Here is a 20,889-nt window from a genome sequence, read left to right as displayed (position 1 = left end):
AAAGAATCTGGCTTCATTGTGTCCTTGTCCCGAGTCTTTGTGGAAGGTTGAACTTAAAAGTGCTGGCCTGAGCTATCTGGCAAAGGAGATTTCAAAACAGGAGAGCATTCAGGCTGCTGCATGGCTACTTTTAACTGCTTACAGTCAAATGAGAGTCCAAAGGAATGTTTGAAGGCAGAACTTATGGTGAAAAGGGAAGCAGAGAAGGAAGATTTGGAAAATCTGCAGCTGGGCTGCCAAAGGAGCAGAAAAGCATGTAGGGGTGCAACCAAGGATAGCTCTGCCCAGCAGCTGCTGGCTGAAGCCTTTAGAGCAGAAGAGAAACCAAATGCTTTGTATCGAGACCACAGGAAGCATGCCTGGAGGGCATCCCAGAAACCTTTCAGGGCCAAATTATCTCAGAAAAGAGCCTCAGGGTCCCCTGAGGATTTGGGCCTGCCCTCAGAGCACCCTGAGGCTGCAGCCAGGGCTCTAAGGTGCCCAAATGCAGTTTATTTGGGCAGCAAATCTTTGCACCCTCCTCCTAATACTGGTTTTGCAAGTGGGCAAAATGGGAACTGTTGGTTTCCATCAAGATTCCAAAGGAAAAACTGGGGCACCAGGCAGAAGTTTGCCTTGGTGTCAGAGCCCCTAAGGAAAGTGCCTGATGGGATGGTGCCTAGCTGAGCTCTGGAGATGAATCGACAGTGGAAACCCAAGGAAGGTGGAGGTACTGGCAACGTGAAGCCCCTTCCTAGGAAATCTGCAAGTAGAGTGCCACGCAAGCTGCCGGAAGCTGCAAACGTCAGCTCACAGCCTCAGAAAGCAGCCCTGCTGGCAGGTACCCACAGAGCCCCGGAAGCAAGGAGGCTTCCCCCTGGATTTCAAAGGATGTCTACAAACAGCAGGGCAGCTCGGCAGAGACCCACCACTGGGGTGAAGCCACTGCCAAGTGCCTCCTTCAGGGCAATGCCGAACAGAAAGGTGGGGCTGGAGCTGCTGAGGAGAGTTCCCGCCACGGCAATGCCTGCAATGCCCAGTGGATTTGCAGGGGTAGGACAGCCACCGAGACCCCAGAACTGCAGAGCTACTGGTGTGCGATGCCAGCCTGGGAGAGCAGCAGAGAGAGACTCTAACCCATGAGAAATAAAGTACGCAGAGTCTGGGAAGGCCTCCAGGAGTGAGGCTGCCCAAGGCCGTGGGGCCCAGCCCTTGCCCCAGAGCGGCCAGGAGGCCAAACTTGGAGCTTTGGGATTTCATGTTTTTCACCTTTTGGGTTCTGGTCTTGCTTTGGGCTGATGGCTCCTTCCCACTGGCCTGCTCTTCCCTTTCGGAATGGGAAGGTTTACCCTGTGCCTGTCCCACCATTGTATTTCAGAAGTTGGAATTTGTTTTGATTTTACAGGCTCACAATTGCAGGAAGTTTCTTCCTTGAGTCTCAGATGAGCTTTTGGACTTTTGAATTCTTGCTGAAATGAGTTAAGACTTTAGAAGTATTTGGATGGAATGACTGTTATATGTGAGAAGGACGTGGGTCTCAGGAGTGAATGAGGGTTAGAGTGGAATGCTAACACTAAACCTATTGGGAGTTTAATCCCCAAGGTCTAACATTAATGCCATCAAAAGGGTGGAGACTTAATCTGACTATGGTGTCTAGAGGTGAGGCCTTGGGAGGTGATTAGGGTAGAGACTCCATGATTGAGTCTTGGATTTATAAGGAAAAGGAGAGAATACATACTCTTCCCATCATGATGTAATTCTGCCAGAACCTGTGCCATGTTTTTGGAATTCCAGCTCTCAAAGTTGAGTTAAATAAATCTGTTCTGTCTCTAAAGTAGCCTGCTTCCATTATTTTGTTTAATAATAAAAAGCTGACTAATACATAGAGTATGGGAATACAAGTAAGTTAGTAGACTTTTATGTACTTCAGTTTTCACACTTGTGAGACTGAAGATATTACCCACTCACAGGGTCATTTTACAGATTAAGTGGAATAACACATATAGGATTCTGAGTACAGTTTGGCATAGTGATGTGAGAAGTAAATGATATTTTCTTTCAAGATTATTGGCATCAAGATGGGCATACTGGTGTGCACATGTAGTCTAGCTACTCAGGAGGCTGAGGCAGGAGGATGGCTTGAGCCAGCTGTGCAAGTAAATTTCTCCTCAAGTATTTTTTTTTTTTTTTTTTTTTTTTGGTGGTACTGGGGTTCCTGGAAGCCCTTCTACCTCCGGGCTATACTCCCAGACCTATTTTTACATTTTTATTTGGAAACAGGGTCTCCTAAGCCAGCGCGCACGGCTGGCTTCGAACCTGCGCGATCCTCCTGTCTCTGCCTCCTAAGCACGGGGATTACAAGCGTGTGCCACATGCTCCTCAAGTATTTTAAACCTAGACAAATTTTAAGTTCTTTTGTAATATTTAAAACTTAATTTTCATTTGAATTCATTAAATTATATATATTTACTACTGGAAAGTGAAACTCCAGTTGCTTTTTCTTCTGTAGTGCTGGGGACTAGACCCCAGGCCTTGCCCATGTGAGGCAAGCACTCTACCCCTGAGTTACACCCTTAGCCACTCCAATTTTTTTTTTTTTTTTTTTTGTGGCACTAGGGGTGGAACCCAGGGACATCTTACCACTGAGCTATACCTCCAGCCCTATTTTTTTTTTTTTTTAATTTAGAAACAGGGTCTCACTAAGTTTCTGAGGCTGACTTTGAACCTGTGATCCTCCCGTCTTAGCCTCACAAGTACTGGGATTCCAGGCCTTGGAATACCATGGATACCTTGGATACCATGCCTGGCTCTCCAATTGCTTTTTAAAAGGTAAATTTTGTAATGAATATATGAGGGTTACAAAATGACATCCTAGGATACACAGATAATTAGTGAAGCAGATTAACATCTATCATCTCATGGTTACTATTTTGTGACAATAACACCTAAAATCTTACTTAAAAATCCCTCCTGTAACTTTAACTTCAGTGCTCATGTTGAACATTAGATCTCTAGACTTGTTCATCCTGTGTGTCTGCTCTTTTATATCCTTTGACCTATAGTTCCTCATTTCCTTTCTCCCTGCTCTGCCTATAGCAACCACTATTCTCTGTATCTAAGCCTCTTAAAAATATATGTACATGTACATAAATCTGCATGTAAGTAAGATATAATGCAATTTTTTTTGGTCTGGTTTTTTTTTTTTTTTGTGGTACTGCGGTTCCTGGAAACCCTTCTACCTCTGGGCTATACTCCCAGACCTATTTTATATTTTTTTATTTGGCAACAGGGTCTTTTTTTTTTTTTTGGTGGTACTGGGGGTGGAACTCAGAAGCTTTCTACCTCCGGGCTATACTCCCAGTCCTTTTTTATATTTTATTTGGAAACAGGGTCTCACTGAGTTGCTGAAAGCCTCACTAAGTAGCTGAGGCTGGCTTTGAACCCGTGTGATCCTCCTGCCTCAGCCTCCCAAGCGCGGGGATTACAAGCCTGCCCCACCACACGCGGCTGGCTTATTTCACTTAGCATAAGTTCTCCTCATTCATCCATGCAAATGAAAGGACCTTCTTTTCAAGGCTAATATTGTGTGTGTTTATCACATTTTCTTTATCCATTCATCCATCAAAAGACATTTAGGCTGTTTTGGTATCTTTAGCTATTGTGACTGAACATGGGAGGGCAGAGGTCTTCCTGAGGTGATGATTTCATTTCCTTTGGGTATATACCTAGAGCAGGGACTGCTGAGTAGGACTGGTCATTCCATTTTTAATTTTTTTAGAAATTTCCATACTGTTTTCTTTCTTTCTTTCTTTCTTTCTTTCTTTCTTTCTTTCTTTCTTTCTTTCTTTTTTTCTTTCTTTCTTTCTTTCTTTCCTTTTTTTTTTTTGGTGGTACTGGTGTTCCTGGTAGCCCTTCTACCTCCGGGCTACACTCCCAGACCTATTTTATATATATATATATATATATATATATATATATATATATAAATTATATATATATATAATTTTTTTTTTTAAACAGGGTCTCTTAAGTCAGGGAGACTGGCTCCGAACCAGCATGATCCTCCTGTCTCCGCCTCCCAAGCAAGGGGATTACAAGCATGCGCCACCATGCCCAGCTATACTGTTTTCTAATAATGGTTGTACTAATAGACATACCCGCCAACAGTGTCCTAGCGTTTTTTTCTCTGCACACTTGTCAACATTTGTTATATTATTTTTGAATAATCTCCATCCTTATGGGTAATGAGGTGACATGGTTTATATTTGTATTTCCCTTATGATTAGAGTTGTGCTCCTCTTCATATACCTGTTGTTTATTATTTTATTTTCCTAGTACTGGGGATTGAACTCAGTACATTTACTTTTTTTAACTGGGAATTGAACCCTGGGGGCATTCTACCCCTGAGAGATATCCCCAGCCCTATTTTATTTATTTATTTATTTATTAAAATTTTTTTTGCAGTACTGGGGATGAAACCCAGGGCCATTCTACCTCTGAACTACACCCCCCAGTCCTATTTTTTATTCTTTTTATTTTGAAATAGGGTCTCACTAAGTAGCTGAGGCTACATCCCCTGCCCTTTTTTTATTCTTTATTTTTGAAGAAGGGTCTCACTAAGTTGCAGAGGGCCTCACTAAGTAGCCGAGGCTGGCCACGAACCGCGATCCTCTGGTCTCAGCCTCCCAAGTGCTGAAATTAAAAGTTTTGCCACCGCGTCCAGCTGAGATAGTCTATTTCTGAGTTACATCCCTAGCCCTTTTAATTTTTTGGTTTAAAATAGGGTCTCACTAGGATGTTGAGGGTCTCTTTAAGTTGCTGAGGCTGGTCTTGAAACTGTGATACTCCTGTGTCACCTAGCAAATATTGGAATTACAGGTGTGGGATACCACATCCAGCTGTATTTGTTTATGTCGTGTTTGGAGAAATGTCTGTTCAGGTCCTTTGGCCATTTTGCTATTGGGTTGTTTGGTTTTCTGCTATTGAGTTGTAAGAATTCTTTATGTATTTTTTTTTAATCAATTCCTTATCAATACGTGTCTGAATCTTCTCAGTTCATAGGCTGGCTGCCTTTTCATTTTGTTGACTGCTTCTCTTATTGTACAGAAGCTGCTTTTTAAAAATATAGTCCTATAGCTGGGCCGTGGTGGTGCATGCTTGTAATCACCACGCTTGGGAGGTGGAGACAGGAGGATCGCACAAGAGACGGTTTCCAAATAAAATGTAAAAAAATAGGTCTTGGGAGTGTAGCCCGGAGGTAGAAGGCCCCTGGGTTCCATCCCCAGTACCACCAAAATTAAATAAATAAGAAAATAAAAAAAAATAAAAATATAGTTTGGATTTTTTCCAAACTATATTTTGGAAGTATGTTTGGAGTTTTTCTAAGCATCCTATTCTGTTTGATTGGTTCCTGTTGTTTTTGTTAGTACTATACTGTTTTGATTACTATAGCTTTGTAATATAATTATATATCAAGAAGTATGATTTTTCCAACTCTTTCTAAGTATTACTTGGTCTATCCAGTTGTTTTGTGGTTCCATACAAATCTGAAGATTGCTTTTTTCTCTTTCTATTAAGAATTCCATTAGAATTTTGATAAGGATTAAATAAACTCTAAAAAGTGCTTGGGCAGGATAGACATTTTAACAATACTAATTCTTTTCATCCATGAACACGGTATCCTTCCATTTTTTGTGTCATCTTAAATCACTTTCAACTTTTTTAGTTTTCAGTGTATAAAATTATTACCTCACAGTTACATTTGTTTATACATATGTATTTATATAGAGAAATAGATATTTGTGTGTATATGGTATTTGGAGGCTAAATCCAGGGACCTTTTACCAATGAGCATTTTTTGTGTCATCTTAAATCACTTTCAACTTTTTTAGTTTTCAGTGTATAAAATTATTACCTCACAGTTACATTTGTTTATACATATGTATTTATATAGAGAAATAGATATTTGTGTGTATATGGTATTTGAGGCTAAATCCAGGGACCTTTTACCAATGAGCTATATTTTGGCACTTTTTATTTTTGAGATAGGTTCTCTCAATGCTGCACAGCTTGGCCTCTCACTTGAAATCTTCCTCCCTCAGTCTCCTGAGTAGCTGGGATTATAGGTTTGTTCCACTGTGCCCGGCTAAATGACTGCGTATTTGATGCTATCATAAGTGTTACTGCTTTCTTGATTTTTCAGACAGGTCATTTTTATTTATAGAAATGATACCAATTTTTGTTGATTTCCTAGCCTGCAACTCTGCTGAATAATAGGTCTAGCAGGTGTTTTATAGAAAACTCCTAGTCTTCCACATGATCAAAAATAAAACACCTGCTAGAACTAATACATAGGATCATGTCATTTGCAAAAGGAGATAATTTACTTCCTTTCAGGTCTGGATACCTTCTTTTCTTTTTATTGTCTAACCGTTCTTGCTCTTAGTTCCTGTACTATGCTGAATGGACGTGGCAAGTGTGGGCACCCTGCCCTGAACTGGATCTTAGGGGGAAAACTTTTAGTTGTTCACCAATGTGTTCTTCATATATGTTAGTTGTTGGTTTCTTGTAAATAGCCTTTATTATTTTGAGGAAAAAAATTTCTATACCCAACTGCTAAAAGAATTTTTATCAGTCAACTGTGGTGGCACAGGCCTGTAATCCTAGTACTTGCCAGGCTGAAACAGAAGGATTGCAAGCTTCAGGCCAGCCTCAGCAACTTAGTAAGAACCTCCACAACTTAGCGAGACCCTGTTTCAAAATGAAAAAAAAAAAAAAAAAAAAAAGGGCAGGTGGGTATAGTTCTAACATAGAAAGCCCTGGACTTAATCTCCAGTATGTATGTATGTATGTATGTATGTATGTATGTATGTATTTATTTATTTTCAATGAAACACGTGAAGATGTGTGTGTGTGTGTGTGTGTGTGTGTGTGTGTGTGTGTGTGTTTTACTGGAGATTAAACCCAAGGGCAGTTTTCCTCTGAGCTACAGCCCCAGCCCTATTTTATTCTTTATTTTGAAACAAGGTCTCATTAAATTGGGAGGGCCTTACTAAGTTGCTGAGTTTGGCTGCAAACCTGTGATCTTCCTGTGTGAGCCTTCAAAGTACTGGGATTACAGGTATGTGCCACCATACTGCATGGATGCTGAACTCTGATTGAAATGATCATGTTTTTTTTTTATCCTCTCATTCCAGCTGGGTGTGGTGGCATACGCTTGTAATCCCAGCATTCGGGAGGCTGAGACCTAAGGATTGCGTTTCGTAGACATCCTCAGCTACTTAGTGAGGCCTTTTGCAGCTCAGTGAGACCCTGTTTCAAAAATAAAAGAATAAAAAATTAAATCTCTCATTTTGTTGATGTGATGTATCTCATTGATTGATTTGCATATGTTCAACCAGGGTTGAATGCCAGAAATAAATCCTACTTAGTCATGATGTTTAATCTTTTTGATGTGCTGATGAATCTGGTTGCTAATATTTTATTGAGAATTTTTTTTTCTTTTTTTGTGGTACTGGGGATGGAACCCAGGGGCATCGTACCTCTGAGCTATACCCCAGCCCTATTTTTTAGTCTTTTTTTTATTTTTTGAAACAGGGTCTCACCATGTTGCCAAGGGCTTTGCTAAGTAGCTGAGGCTGCCTGCGAACTGTGATCCTCTGGTCTCTACCTCCTGAATGCTAGGATTATAAGTGTGTACCACCACGCCTGGCTTAATAATTTTTTCATAAACTTTCATCACAGATATTGGCATGTAGTTTTATTTTCTTGTAGTGTCTTTGATTTAGCTATCAGTGTGATGTGTTTGGCTGGGCATGATGATGCATGCTTTTAATCCCAGCATTTGGGAGGCTGAGACAGGAGGATCTGGGTATGTAGCCAGCTTTAGCTACTTAGTGAGGCCCTTTTCAACTCAGTGAAACCCTGTTTCAAAATAAAGAAAAATAGCTGGGCGTGGTGGTGCACGCTTGTAATCCCTGCGCTTGGGAGGCAGAGACAGGAGGATCGCGCAGGTTCGAAGCCAGCCGTGCGTGTTGGCTTAGGAGACCCTGTTTCCAAACTGAAAATGTGAAAATAGGTCTGGGAGTGTAGCCCAGAGGTAGAAGGGCTTCCAGGAACCCCAGTACCACCACCAAAAAAAAAAAAAAAGGGCGGGAGGGGGTATCTTGGAGGTAGATGGCATCTGGTTTCCATATCTAGTACCACACAAACACACACAAAATGTGTTTGGAAGTTGGATGTGGTGTCACAAGCCTGTAATGCCTGTAATCCCAGTACTTAGGAGGCTGATATAGGAAGATAGCAGATTTGAGAACAGCCTCAACAAGACCCTGTTTCCAAATAAGAAATAAAGCTGGGTGTGGTTGCCCACACTTGTAATCCCAGTGTGTTTGGAGGCTGAGACAGGAGGATCTCAGGTTCAGTCCAGCCTCAGCTACTTAGTGAGGCCCTCCCCAACTTAGTGAGATCCTGTTTCAAAATACAGAATAAAAAATTGGGCTGGGCGTGTAGCTCGAGGTAGAATGCCCCTGGGTTTAATCCCTATTACTGAGAAACAAGACAAACAAACAAAAAATGAGAAATGAAATAGGGTTGTGAGTGTAGCTTGAAGGTAGAATGCCTCTGGGTTCAATCCTCAGTATCACACACACAGGAAAAAAATGTGTTTGAAAGTCTTCACCCTCTTTTTTTTTTTTTTAATGGGTTTAAGAGTGTTGGTCATAATTTTTCTTTGAATAGCCATGAAGCCTGATGGTCCTATGCTTTCCTTTGTTCGATGGTTTTTAATTACTTCATTGTTATTGGTCTGTTCCAAGCTTTCTACTTTTTCCTGAGTCCATCTTGATAGGTTATGTTTTGTAGGAATTTGTCTTTCCTCTAGGTTATTCAATTTGTTGGCATATAATCATGCATAATAGTCCTTTATGGTTCATTTTGGTGTGTGTGGTACTGGGGATTGAATCCCAGGGCATTCTACCAGCCCTATTTTATTTTTTATTTTGAGACAGGATTTCACTAGGTTGATGAGAGTCTCAGTACTTGCTGAGGCTGTCCTCAAACCTGTGCTCCTCCTATCTCAGCATCCCATGTACTACACTGAGATTCATAAGGATGTGCCACTATGCTGGCTTCTTTATGATCCTTTTTATTTCTGAGACATCTATTGCAATATATCTTCTATTCATTCATTCATTCATTCAATCATTCATTCATTCATTCATTCATTCCTGTAGTACTGGGGATTAAACTCAGGGCATTGAACATGTTCAGCAAGCACTGAGCTACTTCCCAGCCCCCTGCCCCATTTTTTGGTACTGGTGACTGAACTGGGGACATTTTACCTCCGACCTATACATTAGCCCTCTTTTATTTTTTATTTTGAATCAGGTTTTCTGTGATCCTCCTGTCTTGGGCTCCCAGGTACTGAGACTGCAGGTGTGCCACCACATATGGCACCGCTTTCATTTATGATTTTGTTTACTTGAATCTTCCTGGTTCTTAGTGTAGCTAGTGGTTTTTTTTAAAAATTTTTCTTGCTTTTTCAAAGAATTCTTAGTTTTATTAATTTTTATATGCTTTTTCTGTTCTTTATGTCATTTCCCCTCTGATATAATTTTTTCCTTCTGCTAGCTTTGGGTTTAGTTTTTTTTTTTTTTTTTTTTTTTTTTTTTTTTGCGGGTCTGGGATGGAACCCAGGGACATTCAACCTCCAGGCTACACCCTCTGCCCTATTTTTATTCTTTATTTTGAGAAAAGGTCTCCCTAAGTTGCTGAGAGCCTCACTAAGTAACCGAGGCTGTCCACAAACCATGATCCTCTTGTCTCAGCCTCCTGAATGCTGGGATTACAAGTATGCGCCACCATGCCTGGCTTTCATGTATTTTTTTTTATACATGGTATATTTATTTGGTTTTTTTATTTTTTATTTTTTGGTGGTACTGGGGATTGAACCCAGCAGAATTCAACCTCCAAGCTACACCCCAGCTTCATTTTATTTTTATTTGGAAACACAGTCTCACTACTTGCTAAATCTATCCTTGAATCTACTTCCTCTTGTCTCAGTCTTCCAAGTACCGGGATTATGAGCATGTGCCACCACACCCAGTTTGGGATTTTTTTTTTTGCTTGTGTGGTATTGGGAATTGTTGCCTTATACCTCTGTGCTACATCCTTATCCCTTTTTTACTTTTTGTTTTTGAAATGGGGCTTCCATGAGTAGGCTGTACTTAGATCCTACTATCTCAGACTTCCAAGAGCTGGGATTATAGGCATGTATCATCACACCTAGATAGACCTACCTACCTCCCTTCCTTCCTTCCCTCACTTCTTCCTTTCTTTCTTGGATTGAACCCAGGGGCATTCTACTTCTGAGTATACCCTCAGACCTATTTTTTTCTTTTTTTTTTAAAGAGTCTCACTAAAATGCAGAGGGCCTCGCTAAATTGCTAAGGTCCTGTCTTGGCCTCTCAAATATGTGGATTACAGGCGTACACTACCATGACCCGCTGGATTTTTTTTTTTTTTTTTTTTTTGGTATGGGAATTGAACCCAGGGACATTCTACCTCTGTACTATAACTCAACCTTATCTTATTTTGAAACAGGGCCTAAGTTGTTAATGGCCTTAGTACATTGTTGAAGTTGGCTTAAAACCTATGATCCTCCTATCACAGCCTCCCAAGTACTGAGATTACTGGTGTGCACCACTACGCCGGGCTTGGAGTTTTCTTTTTCTTTTTCTTTTTTTCTTTTCTTTTTTTTTTTTTTTTTTTTGTGGTACTGGGGATGGAACCCAGAAGCATTCTACTCTGGTCCTATTTTTTATTTTTATTTTATTCATTTTTTATTTTTATTTTATTATTTTGTGGGTCTGGGGATGGAACGCAGGGACATTTGACCTCTGAGCTATACCCCTAGCCCTATTTTTTATTCTTTATTTTGAAATAGGATCTCACTAAGTTGCGGAGGACCTAAGTAGCTGAGGCTTTCCATGAACTGTGATCTTCTGGTCTCAGCCTCCCAGATGCTGGGATTACAAGCATGCACCACCACGCTTGGCTTCTTTTTTATTTTTTTAAACAGGGTTTCACCGAGTTGCGAAGAGCCTCAGCTAAGTAGCAGAAGCTGTATGTGAACGGTGATCCTCAGGTCTCCACCTCCCAAATTCTGGGATTATAAGTATATGCCACTACGCCCGGCGGGTTTTTCTCTTTTAATGTAGGTTTTTTTTTCCTATAAACTTCCCTCATGATATATTGTGTTTCTGTTGTTATTTATCTCAAGGTATTTTTAAACTGGGTTCTGAAATCCCAGTACCTGGGAGGCTGAGAAAGGATGGCCAGTTGGAGGATGGCTTCAGCAATGTAGCAAGACTCAGCAGCCCAGTGAGAACCTACTTGAAAATAAAAATAGAAAGAGCTAGGGTTGTATCTTGGAGCAAAAAAAAAAAAAAATTGTTTTTCTCTTCATTAATACATTTTTCATTTCATACCACAGCACTTGGAATAATACTAGATATTATTTCAGTCTTCTTGACTTAGTAAAGACCTGTTTTATGACATGATCTATTTTGAGGATTGTTCTTCGAGTGATAGAAATAACGTGTATATTCTGTTGCTGTTGGCTGGAAAGTTCTGCATACACTTGTTAGGTACATTTGGTCTAAAGTGCAGTTTAAGTCCAATATTTCCTTGTTACTTTTCTGTATGGTTGATATATCTATTGTTGACAGTGAGGTATGGAAGTCCCTCACTATTACTGTGTTGCTATTTGTTTCTTCATGTCTATTAATATTTACTATATATATATATGTATATATATATTTGCTCTGATGTTGGGCATATCTATATTTATAATTATTATAGTTCCTTTTTGATGAATTGAGCTCCTATCATTAAGTAAGGAATATATTTATCTCTAACAGTTTTTGACTTGAAGTCTTTTTTTAAAACCACCTCTACTGTTGTTTATTATTTGCATGAATATGTTATTGTATAATTCATTTTCAGCCTATGTGTGTCTTTAAACCTAAAATAGGTCTGTTGTAGGCAACATAGTTGGATCTTGTTTTTAATCTATTAAGCCACTCTGTTTTGTTTGCTTTGTGGTGCTGGAGATCAAATTCAGAATCTAGTACATTCTAGGCAGTCACTCCATCACTGAGCTACATTCCTTGGCGCACGTGCTCGCTCTCTTCTCTCTTCCCTACCCGCCCCCCCCCCCCCCATCTTCTCTCCTCTCTCCTCTCTCCTCTTTCTCTCTCTGTGTGCTGGGGATTGAATCCAGGGGCATTCTACCTCTGAGAAATATCCCTGGCCCCTATTTTTTTTTTATTCTTTATTTTGAAATAGGATCTTACTAAGTTGTGAAGGCCTCACTAAGTAGTTAAGGCTGGCTAATGAACCTGAGATCCTTCCTGTCTTAGCCTCCCAAGTGCTTCAATTACAAGCATGCGCTACCACACCTGGCTCACTCCATGTGTTTTGACTAGAGAATTTAAACCATTTATAGTAAGTGTTTATTGATAGTTAAGGACTCTTTTCATTTGGTTGTTTTGTAGCTTTTTTGTTCCTTTGTTTATTGTCTACTTTTATGGTTTAGTCATTTTATGTAGCACTAAGTTGATTTCTTTCTCTTTCTTGTTTGTGTATCTGCTATGAATTTTTGCTTTGTGATTACCATAGTTTTTATATAAAACATTTACAATAGACTGTTAAGCTGATAGCTTTTGTCACATATACATGCTGGAAGGGCTAGGGATGTAGCTCAGTGGTTGAGTGCTGGCCCAGCGTGCAAGGCCCCAGCTTCAGTTCCCAGTACTGCAGTGCTTCCCCGCAAATACGCCAAGGGCTCAAGACTTTTATTCCTCCTTATATTTTTGTTGTCACATCCAAATGTGTTTATATTACATACCTCTCAGCAACTTATAGCTTTAGCTACTTTTGTCTATTTGACTTTAACTTTCAAATTCAAGATGGAGAGATTTCATACCAATATTAAAGTAATGTAGTATTCTGAATTTTACTTTGAATTTGCCTTTGACAGTGAATTTATACTTTCATGTTTTCGTGATAGTAGTTATCATCCTTTCCCAATGTCTGAAGTACTCCCTTAGTATCCTGTAAGGCTGATCTAATGGTGATTAATTTCTTTAGCACTTTTTTATTTGAGAAAGTCTTTATTTCTGAAGTACAGTTTTATTTTATATAGTATTTTTGTTGGCAGTCTTTTTCCTTTCAACACTTTAAATAATCCTGTTTTCTCCTGAGAGTTGAATGGAGAGTTCTGTATATGTAATGTAAGCTTTTCTTTTGTTGTTTAAATTTTTTTCTTTTTTTTTTTTTTCGGTACTGGGGACGGAACCCAGGGGCATTCTACCTTTGAGCTACATCCCCAGCCCTATTTTCATTCTTTATTTTGAAACAGGGTCTCCCTGAGTTGCAGAGGGCCTCACTAAGTATCTGAGGCTGGCCGCGAACCTGTGGTCCTTCCTGTCTCAGCCTCCCAAATGCTGGGATTACAAGTGTACACCACCACGCCCAGCTTTTTTTTCTCTTTGACTTTTGATATTTTGATTATAATGCGAGGATCTTTTTTGCACTAAATCTATTTGGAACTTTTCAGTTTCATGGATCTGGATATTCATCTCTCAATTGGGAAAATCTCCACAAGTATTTCATTAAATAAGTGTTTTGTGCCTTTCTCCATCCCTTTGCCCCTGGAACTCCCATGATGCAGTTATGCTTGCCTTGTGGTACCACATATGTCCTGTAGGTTTTCTTCACTCTTTTTTCATTCCCTCTCTCACCATTTGTTGGGTTATTTCAAAAGATTTGTTTTCAAGCCGGGCGTGGTGGCACACGCTTGTAATCCCAGCATTTGGGAGGCTGACCGGAGGATCGCGGTTCGCGGACAGCCTCAGCTACTTAGTGAGGCCCTCTGCAACTCAGTGAGACCTGGTTTCAAAATAAAGAATAAAAAATAGGGCAGGGGTTGTAGCTTGGAGGTTGATTGCCCCTGAGTTCCATCCCCAGACCCGTAAAAAAAAAAAATTTGTTTTCAAGTTCAGACATTCTTCTGTTTGTTCTAGTTTGCTGTTGAAGCTCAAAATTATTTATTCTTTAGCTTTGAGGCTTGCTTGATTTGTTTGATTTGTTTTTATGTATTCATCTCTGAGCTGGGCATGATGATGCGTACTTATAATCCCAGTACTTGGGCAGCTGAGATAGAAGGATTACAGGTTCAAAACCAGCCTCAGCAATGTAGTGAAGCTCTCAGAAATCTAGTGAGACACTGCTTCCAAATAAAAAAGTAAAATCAGGCTGGGGGCATAGCTTGGAGGTAGAATGCCTCTAGGTTCAATTTCCCAGTACAGACAAGACAGACAGACAGACAGACAGACACACACACACACACACACACACACACACACACACACACGTTGAATTTCTTATTGAGACCATGAATCGTTTTTCTGATTTTACTGGATTTTCTGTCTACATTATCTTATAGCTTACTGAGTTTGCTTAAGATGATTACTTTGAATGCCTAAAAAGGAATTCCTAAATGCTATTTCTTTGGTGTCAGTTGTTAGAAAGATATTTTGTCCCTTTGGTGGTGTTATGTTTCCTTGCTTTTTCTTGTTTTTGATGTCTTTGTTTATAATTCTGCTTCTGGAACAGTTGCCTCCAGTTGTGTGTGTGTGTGCATGTGTGTGTTTGTGTGTGTGCTAAAGATTGATCCCGGGGGCATTAATTACCTCTGAGCTACTCCTCCAGCCTTATTTTATTTTTTATTGGAAACAGGGTCTTGCTAAGTTGCTGAGAGCCAGTTAAGTTGCTGAGGCTGGCTCTGAACCTACAATCTTACTGTTTCAGCCTCTCAAATATTAAGGATGGCTCCCTTCTTCCAGTTTATAGACTTTCACAGGGAAAGCTGGTTACCTGCAAATGGGTCCCAGTTGCTGTGCACTGGCTCTGGTTCTGGGTGGGTAGAGTGACTTAGTCTCTGTTATTTTTTTTTTCCCCCAGCATATTCAGTGTCAGTGATGACTGTGCTGTCTCAGTGGCTTAGATGACAGGAATTTGTAGCAGTAGTGGTGGCAAAGTGGATTGTTAGGTTCTTGGTAGCAATGGCTTTAAGAAAGCCTCCTATTTCCATTTTCTGTGCATTGGAGAATCTTAGATGAGGAGATTCTTCTTGGTGTGGGGTCTGACATAAGCCACAACAGTCACAGTCGTGCTGTGTTCCAGAATACAAGTGCTGGGAGTGTTGGTAGTCCTGGCGGTCTTGGGGGGCGTGTCTTGAACTACAATGGCACTTGTGTTATGGATACAGGTTTATTTTCTTAGGCATGGGTGGATCCTCTGAGGCATTCCCTTGTGGTTCAGATCCAGAGACAGTAACGTTTTTATAACTCTGATCCTCAGGGCCAGGGCACAGTACTGGCATGATTCTAGGAAAGATGGCAATTCCAGAGTGGGTACCACACAGTGGTTACTCTGGACCTCAGAGTGGTGGGATACAGTAGTGGCCCAGGCTCTCCTAGGCTAGGTGCAGTGGCAGCAAGCACCCGGAATGGTGGGACATGGTGGGGAAGAAGGGGATAGTGCAATGCTAGCTTCACTCCCCAGGGAGATGGGGAGGGACAGCCTCTGGAGGGATAGTCCAGAACCAGGAACGTTGAACTCTATGCCTATTCAGCACAGGGGGCAGGGTGACACAGTTATCCAAAGCTATGTTTTCTTTGGTGTTTGGGCACCACATGGGTTTGTGAACCAGGGTTGTGGCTGCTCCCTTAGATTAGAGTTCTGGTTCCCTGGGGCCAATGTGCCAGGTCGGGTCAGATGCTGAGGGACATGGCTGCTTGGCTGGCTGGGGCATGGCTTGCCCACTGGGCTGAAGTGCCTGCTCTCTAAGGGGCAGGGTACTCTGTGGGCTTGGGACTAAGCATCATGGCTGCCCCCTCAACCCCCTGTCAAACTCATCCCTGGAACCAAGAGATATGGCTGGTTCTGGTGCTGAAGGAGTCACAGCTGTTCTGCCAGCTCTGGTGTGGGCCCTTCAGTGGCCCAGAATGCCTGGGTCCCTGAGGGTAAGGCATGTGTAGGCCTGGATGCTGGGATGATGGCTGATCCACTGGCCTAGGCTCTGGGTAGCCAGGCACAGGACAGAGTGGATGGGGAGATGGAAAGCCTCCCAGGCAGCTTCGCTGAGGAATGAGGTACTATGGTGTATGAGTGTGGTACAACTATGGCATACTTCTGGGGTGGACAGATGATGTGACTACAGGTCTCCAAAGCAGGACTCGCTCCAGAGGGGCTCAGGTTTCAGAGGGTGCGGTGCATTACCAAGTTGGGTCACAGAATGGGGTGTATGTGTGTGTGTGGGGGTACAGGCTTCTGAGTACTGCAGCCGTGTGAACTCGGCCATTCCCTAACCTGGGCTCAAGGACCTGGGCTCAGTACAGCCACAGGAGTCTCCAGTAGCCAAGACTGTGTATCTGTAGCAGTTATGGAGGCTGCTGGGAGCCTCTTGGTTACCTGTTCCTCATAGGGAGAATTCCCTTCTGGTTCTGAGCTGATCTCAATGGGGGGAGGGGGAGATGATGGCAGAGGCCCTCCTGAGGTTTTTTTTTTTTTTTTTTTTTTGTGTGTGTGTGTGTGTGTGTGTGGTTCTGGGGATGTAACCCAGAGGCATTTGACCTCCGAGCTACACGCCTGGCCCTATTTTTTATTCTTTATTTTGAAACAGGGTCTCACCCAAGTTGCGGAAGGCTTCACTAAGTAGCTGAGGCTGTCCGTTAACGGTGATCCTCCAGTCTCAGCCTCCCGAATGCTGGGATTACTAGCGTACGCCACCACACCCGGCCCTCCTGAGTTTCTGTTCTCTCTAGTTGCTGCCCCTTCCTTACTATACTCTGGGGCTCTCCTTTAGTCACTCTGAATGTAGCTGTTGTTCACTGCTTTGGTCCTTGTGTGTGTGTGGCAGGAACAAGTACTAGGCACCTCTAGTTGTAGGTGTGTTCTGTGTGTGTGTGGCAGGAACACGCACTAGCCCATTTTGTTCCCTTTGGTGTTTAATATGGAAAATTTGGTGCAAGTTGCATTTGCGTATCCTCTGTTCCTTGAGCTAAGTTGGCCCAAGGATCCTATTAATGCTTGCCTAGAACGTTATTTTTACCATGTGGCAAGTAATAGGTATCCACTGTTTTTTGAAAACTTATAATTTGATGAAGACAGGTTTGTGAAGAGCTTATACAATTCTGACTGATGCCTCCTTGAAATTGGCATTTGAAAGTATACTTAAAAGTTAGGGCTTTTTCCAAACTGAGTCATAACTATGGTAAAGTGGCTGTCATCCTCTGTCCCTTTGTTAGACAGAAAGTTCTTATCTGCTGCTCTCAGTGGGATGGTTTCATGGACCCTGGTTTATTCATGATGACCACATTTGCTTCTTCAGTCTGGTTCTCCTTCCTGCCCCCCCACCTTGGGTACTCATATCTAACCACTGGTCAGCTGTCATTGTTAAATCTGGTCCTCGTCTAGCAGGCAGAAAAAGGCTGCCTGCCTGGATGGACAGCTGCCTCCATGCTTTTATATTCCTGTCTCAGCGGTGGCACCATCAGGCACCTGGCTCATCTGAGATAGAACCTGAGTATCGTCTTCAGCTCTGTCCTCTCTCTCATGACTCCTGTCAGTTTCACTGATCCTTCCTAAACATCTCTCACCTTTCCATGCCTAGCATATCTGCCCCAGTTCAAACTCTTGTCCCTTGACTGTATTGTTTCAGCATCCTGGTCTTCACGCCTCTGGTCTATAAGCCATCAAACTCACCCTCCACATGGTAAAGATTCTTCTAAAATACTCCTGGGTGAGGCATCTCCCACCATCTCACCCTTCCTTCTCTTCCACTGTTTATTTTTTTCTTCTTTTGCTTGCATTTTATAGTCTAGCAACACGAAACTGCTTGTATTCTCTTTTTCTCTCTTACCACCATGCTTACGCTCACACTTTTGCTCTTACTGAACTTCAACTCTAACTCTACCTCATCTTTAAGATCCTACTCAAGTGTGACTACCTCTGGAAAACTTTCAAATTCAGCCTTTCTGGTTTCTAGGCCAACTGCAAGTCTCCATCCTCTGTGTTTCTATGATATCCAGTGCCCACCACCAGTACTTCGCTTTAATCCCTAAGAAAATTTTGGCTCCCTTGGAAGTAGCATACTTAAATTATTTTGCTGTTTACTCTTAAAAATATTAAAGCATCCTGACTCTTAGCAGGACAGGGAAATAGGAAAACCAATCATATCACATAGACATTTCCTTCTTACATAGAGGTAAGGGCAAATATGAAAGGCTAAATGTAAAGAAGTAAAACCACAACATGAGGAATCTTTTCAAAGGATTCCCAGAGCCAGGATGAGGGTGATTCAAATGAGGCACCTAGGGTAGTCTCATGTAGGAAGACACTCGCCCCTCAATTTGGGGATACCTTACTTTTCTCACCTCAGTCCTGGCTCTGCTCTGGCAAACCTTTTAAAATGAGAACAGAAATAAATAGATGGCATTTATTTCCAACTTGTGCTTAAGCAAAATAACTACATGGGAATAAAATTTCATGGACAGTTATAAGCAGGGTAGAGGGGGCAGAGACCAAAAACCAAAGTGATTTTCAGGGCAAGACATGGGTTGAGAAGCGTGAGGACTCACCTCTGGCATGGAACTCACTTCATGCACCTGGCCGATGAGCTTACAGTAGGACTGAAAAAGCAACAGCAGCTGGAAGTGTAGCTTATATAACCTCTGACACAGTTCCAGTTGCTAAAGAGAGAATGTGCATGGGAAGAAATAGTTATTAAAGAACATTCTTGTATAACTAGTGAAATCGCAGTGGAGACAAACATTTTTCATTATGGAAATGTAACTAGCTGTTGTCATTCCAAATAAAGCAAAAGAGCAAACTCCAGTCAATAAACATCACTGAGGAATTCACAGTAAAATACAGAATATTATATTCTATATAATGGAAGAGGACTAACTAGAGAGGGCTAGCACCAATGAAGGGATGGCATGAACCACCAACACTGCTACTATATTTGCCAACTGAATACCTAAAAGTTATAGCTGAGTGGTTGTGTTAATTTTTATAAGCTATAAATTTAAGAATAAAGTTTCTTTTTTATTAGAATTATAGTTCAAAAGCAAAACATTAAATAGTTGTAGGTATTAAGTTTATAAATTGTGTAGATGCTTGAGAGCTTAATTGGTGTGATAGTTCTGGCTGCCATTTAGGGTGTGGCCATTTATCCCAAAGTCTGTATAAACACAAGCCACAGTTGTCCAGGGTACTGTATCATGTTACTGATAGGCTTCTATTCATTGCTCAATAAATGTTGAATTAGTATAGAAGAGGCTTTTAGAAAGGCTTTTGATGAAAACATCTAAAACTTTCCATGTAAAGAACATTAAAAAGCAGTCATACAAAATGGCCCTAGAGCCTCATAGATTGCTCAGGAATTTAAGATGTTTTCATTATGTTTACTATGATGAAAAGAAATCACAAATGATCCTCAAACCAATGATCATACTACTCCTTGAGATGTTATCATTTACCCTTTGCCTGCTATATTTGAAGAGTGGGTGAGCTCCTTGGTAGTGAGTGAGATTTTGTGAAAGGAGAACGGCCCTCACTAGATAAGATTTTGTGGCTCAGCATTCGCCAGGGAAAGTGGGCTAAATATGAAGTTTAAACAGTTCACCTTTCAATTTTCAAATGGGGTTAAAGAAGGACGAATAGGGATTTCTTTTACTAATGGGCTATAAAGAAATCAGCTCAAAATTGAAAGTTTTGAGGTGACTTAAACATTTTCTCCTAAGGTAGTTTAAGGAGAGAAATTTCAAGAATTTACATTTAGGTTTTAGGAAGAATATTCTGTTGGTATTATGAACAAACAGACTTTTGATCCTGATTTTTAAAAATCACTAAAGTTTATGCTAGAACTATGCAGAATGAAGCTTCCTTTCTTCTCTTCTAACCCCTTCCCTGCTTCTAGAGGAAAAACAATTCTGTTTAAATTACACTGAACCAGCTAGGTTCACAGAAGTTCACTAATTAACCTAAACTGGATTATTTTTAATGAAATGTTTTATTTTATGGGTATTAAGCTTTTCTTTATGGAAAACTTTAAAAATTAGATATAAGAGATAACTACCAGGGACTTGCAAATAAATAAAAAATATTGTTTAAAAACAATGTTACTGTCACAATTTAGGATGAAACCTAGCTATGAAAACTCTGACTTTACCTAAGTGCCAAATTAGGTAGTTAACAAAATAATTTATAGATAGAATGAGAGTTCATAGCGATGTAGGTTTCTACTTTGGGGCAAAAGCAGCCCAGACAAAACTGCCATATCTCAATATACCAAATAAAATAAAATAAAATAAAAAAGGGTAAACATGCTAAGAGATATAATAGTAACAGTAAAAATAAGGTTTGTTATGGGTCCATGCCTAAATGGACATAGAGTATGAAAGAAAGTTAACTTACTGCAAGAGATTCCATTTGCTACACAGCAAGCATGGCACAGGAAACAAAGGAAAGGAAAGAAAGTACAGGGTCAGTGTATGCATGCAACAGAAAGCACGGCCCTCTTCCAAGAGCAGCACCGTCAGCAGTATTAGCAATGCTGGCCCCAACCTGATAATTGGCTGCCAATGTTGTACCCGTTTCACATGCACAGCGCTCCGGTTAAAAACAAGCTCTAATAGGAAACGTGTCACTGAGAAAACTGTGATTTTTAATCTTTTAGGTTCCTGATTAGTTGGTTTAGACTTTGTCAAGTAAGGCTTGGAGACCAGAAGTACAAACTTTTACTGTTTGCAGATTTTAGTGAATAATATGTGAACAGAG

At 40.9% G+C, this 20,889-nt stretch overlaps 1 protein-coding gene across 2 annotated transcripts in view; it reads right to left on the bottom strand.

Annotated features, from left to right (window-relative positions):
- FRY (FRY microtubule binding protein) overlaps window positions 1-20,889 on the bottom strand; it is a gene marked incomplete at both ends in the record, with an annotated part of 292,951 nt that overhangs the window by 4,410 nt on the left and 267,652 nt on the right. Inside the window, 2 exons of one of the 2 annotated variants that reach the window (XM_080719965.1) lie at window positions 18,687-18,797; window positions 20,527-20,544. In XM_080719965.1, the coding sequence (XP_080576091.1) occupies window positions 18,687-18,797; window positions 20,527-20,544 (129 nt within the window). The remainder of the gene's footprint in view (window positions 1-18,686; window positions 18,798-20,526; window positions 20,545-20,889) is intronic. The other variant, XM_080719966.1, reaches the window with a different exon arrangement.

This window comes from Muscardinus avellanarius, assembly GCF_963383645.1.
Source record: "Muscardinus avellanarius genome assembly, chromosome: 2".
Taxonomy (NCBI): Eukaryota; Metazoa; Chordata; class Mammalia; order Rodentia; family Gliridae; genus Muscardinus; species Muscardinus avellanarius.
The sequence above is the reverse complement of the archived record's forward strand: the minus strand, read 5'-3'. Positions and strand labels throughout refer to the sequence as shown.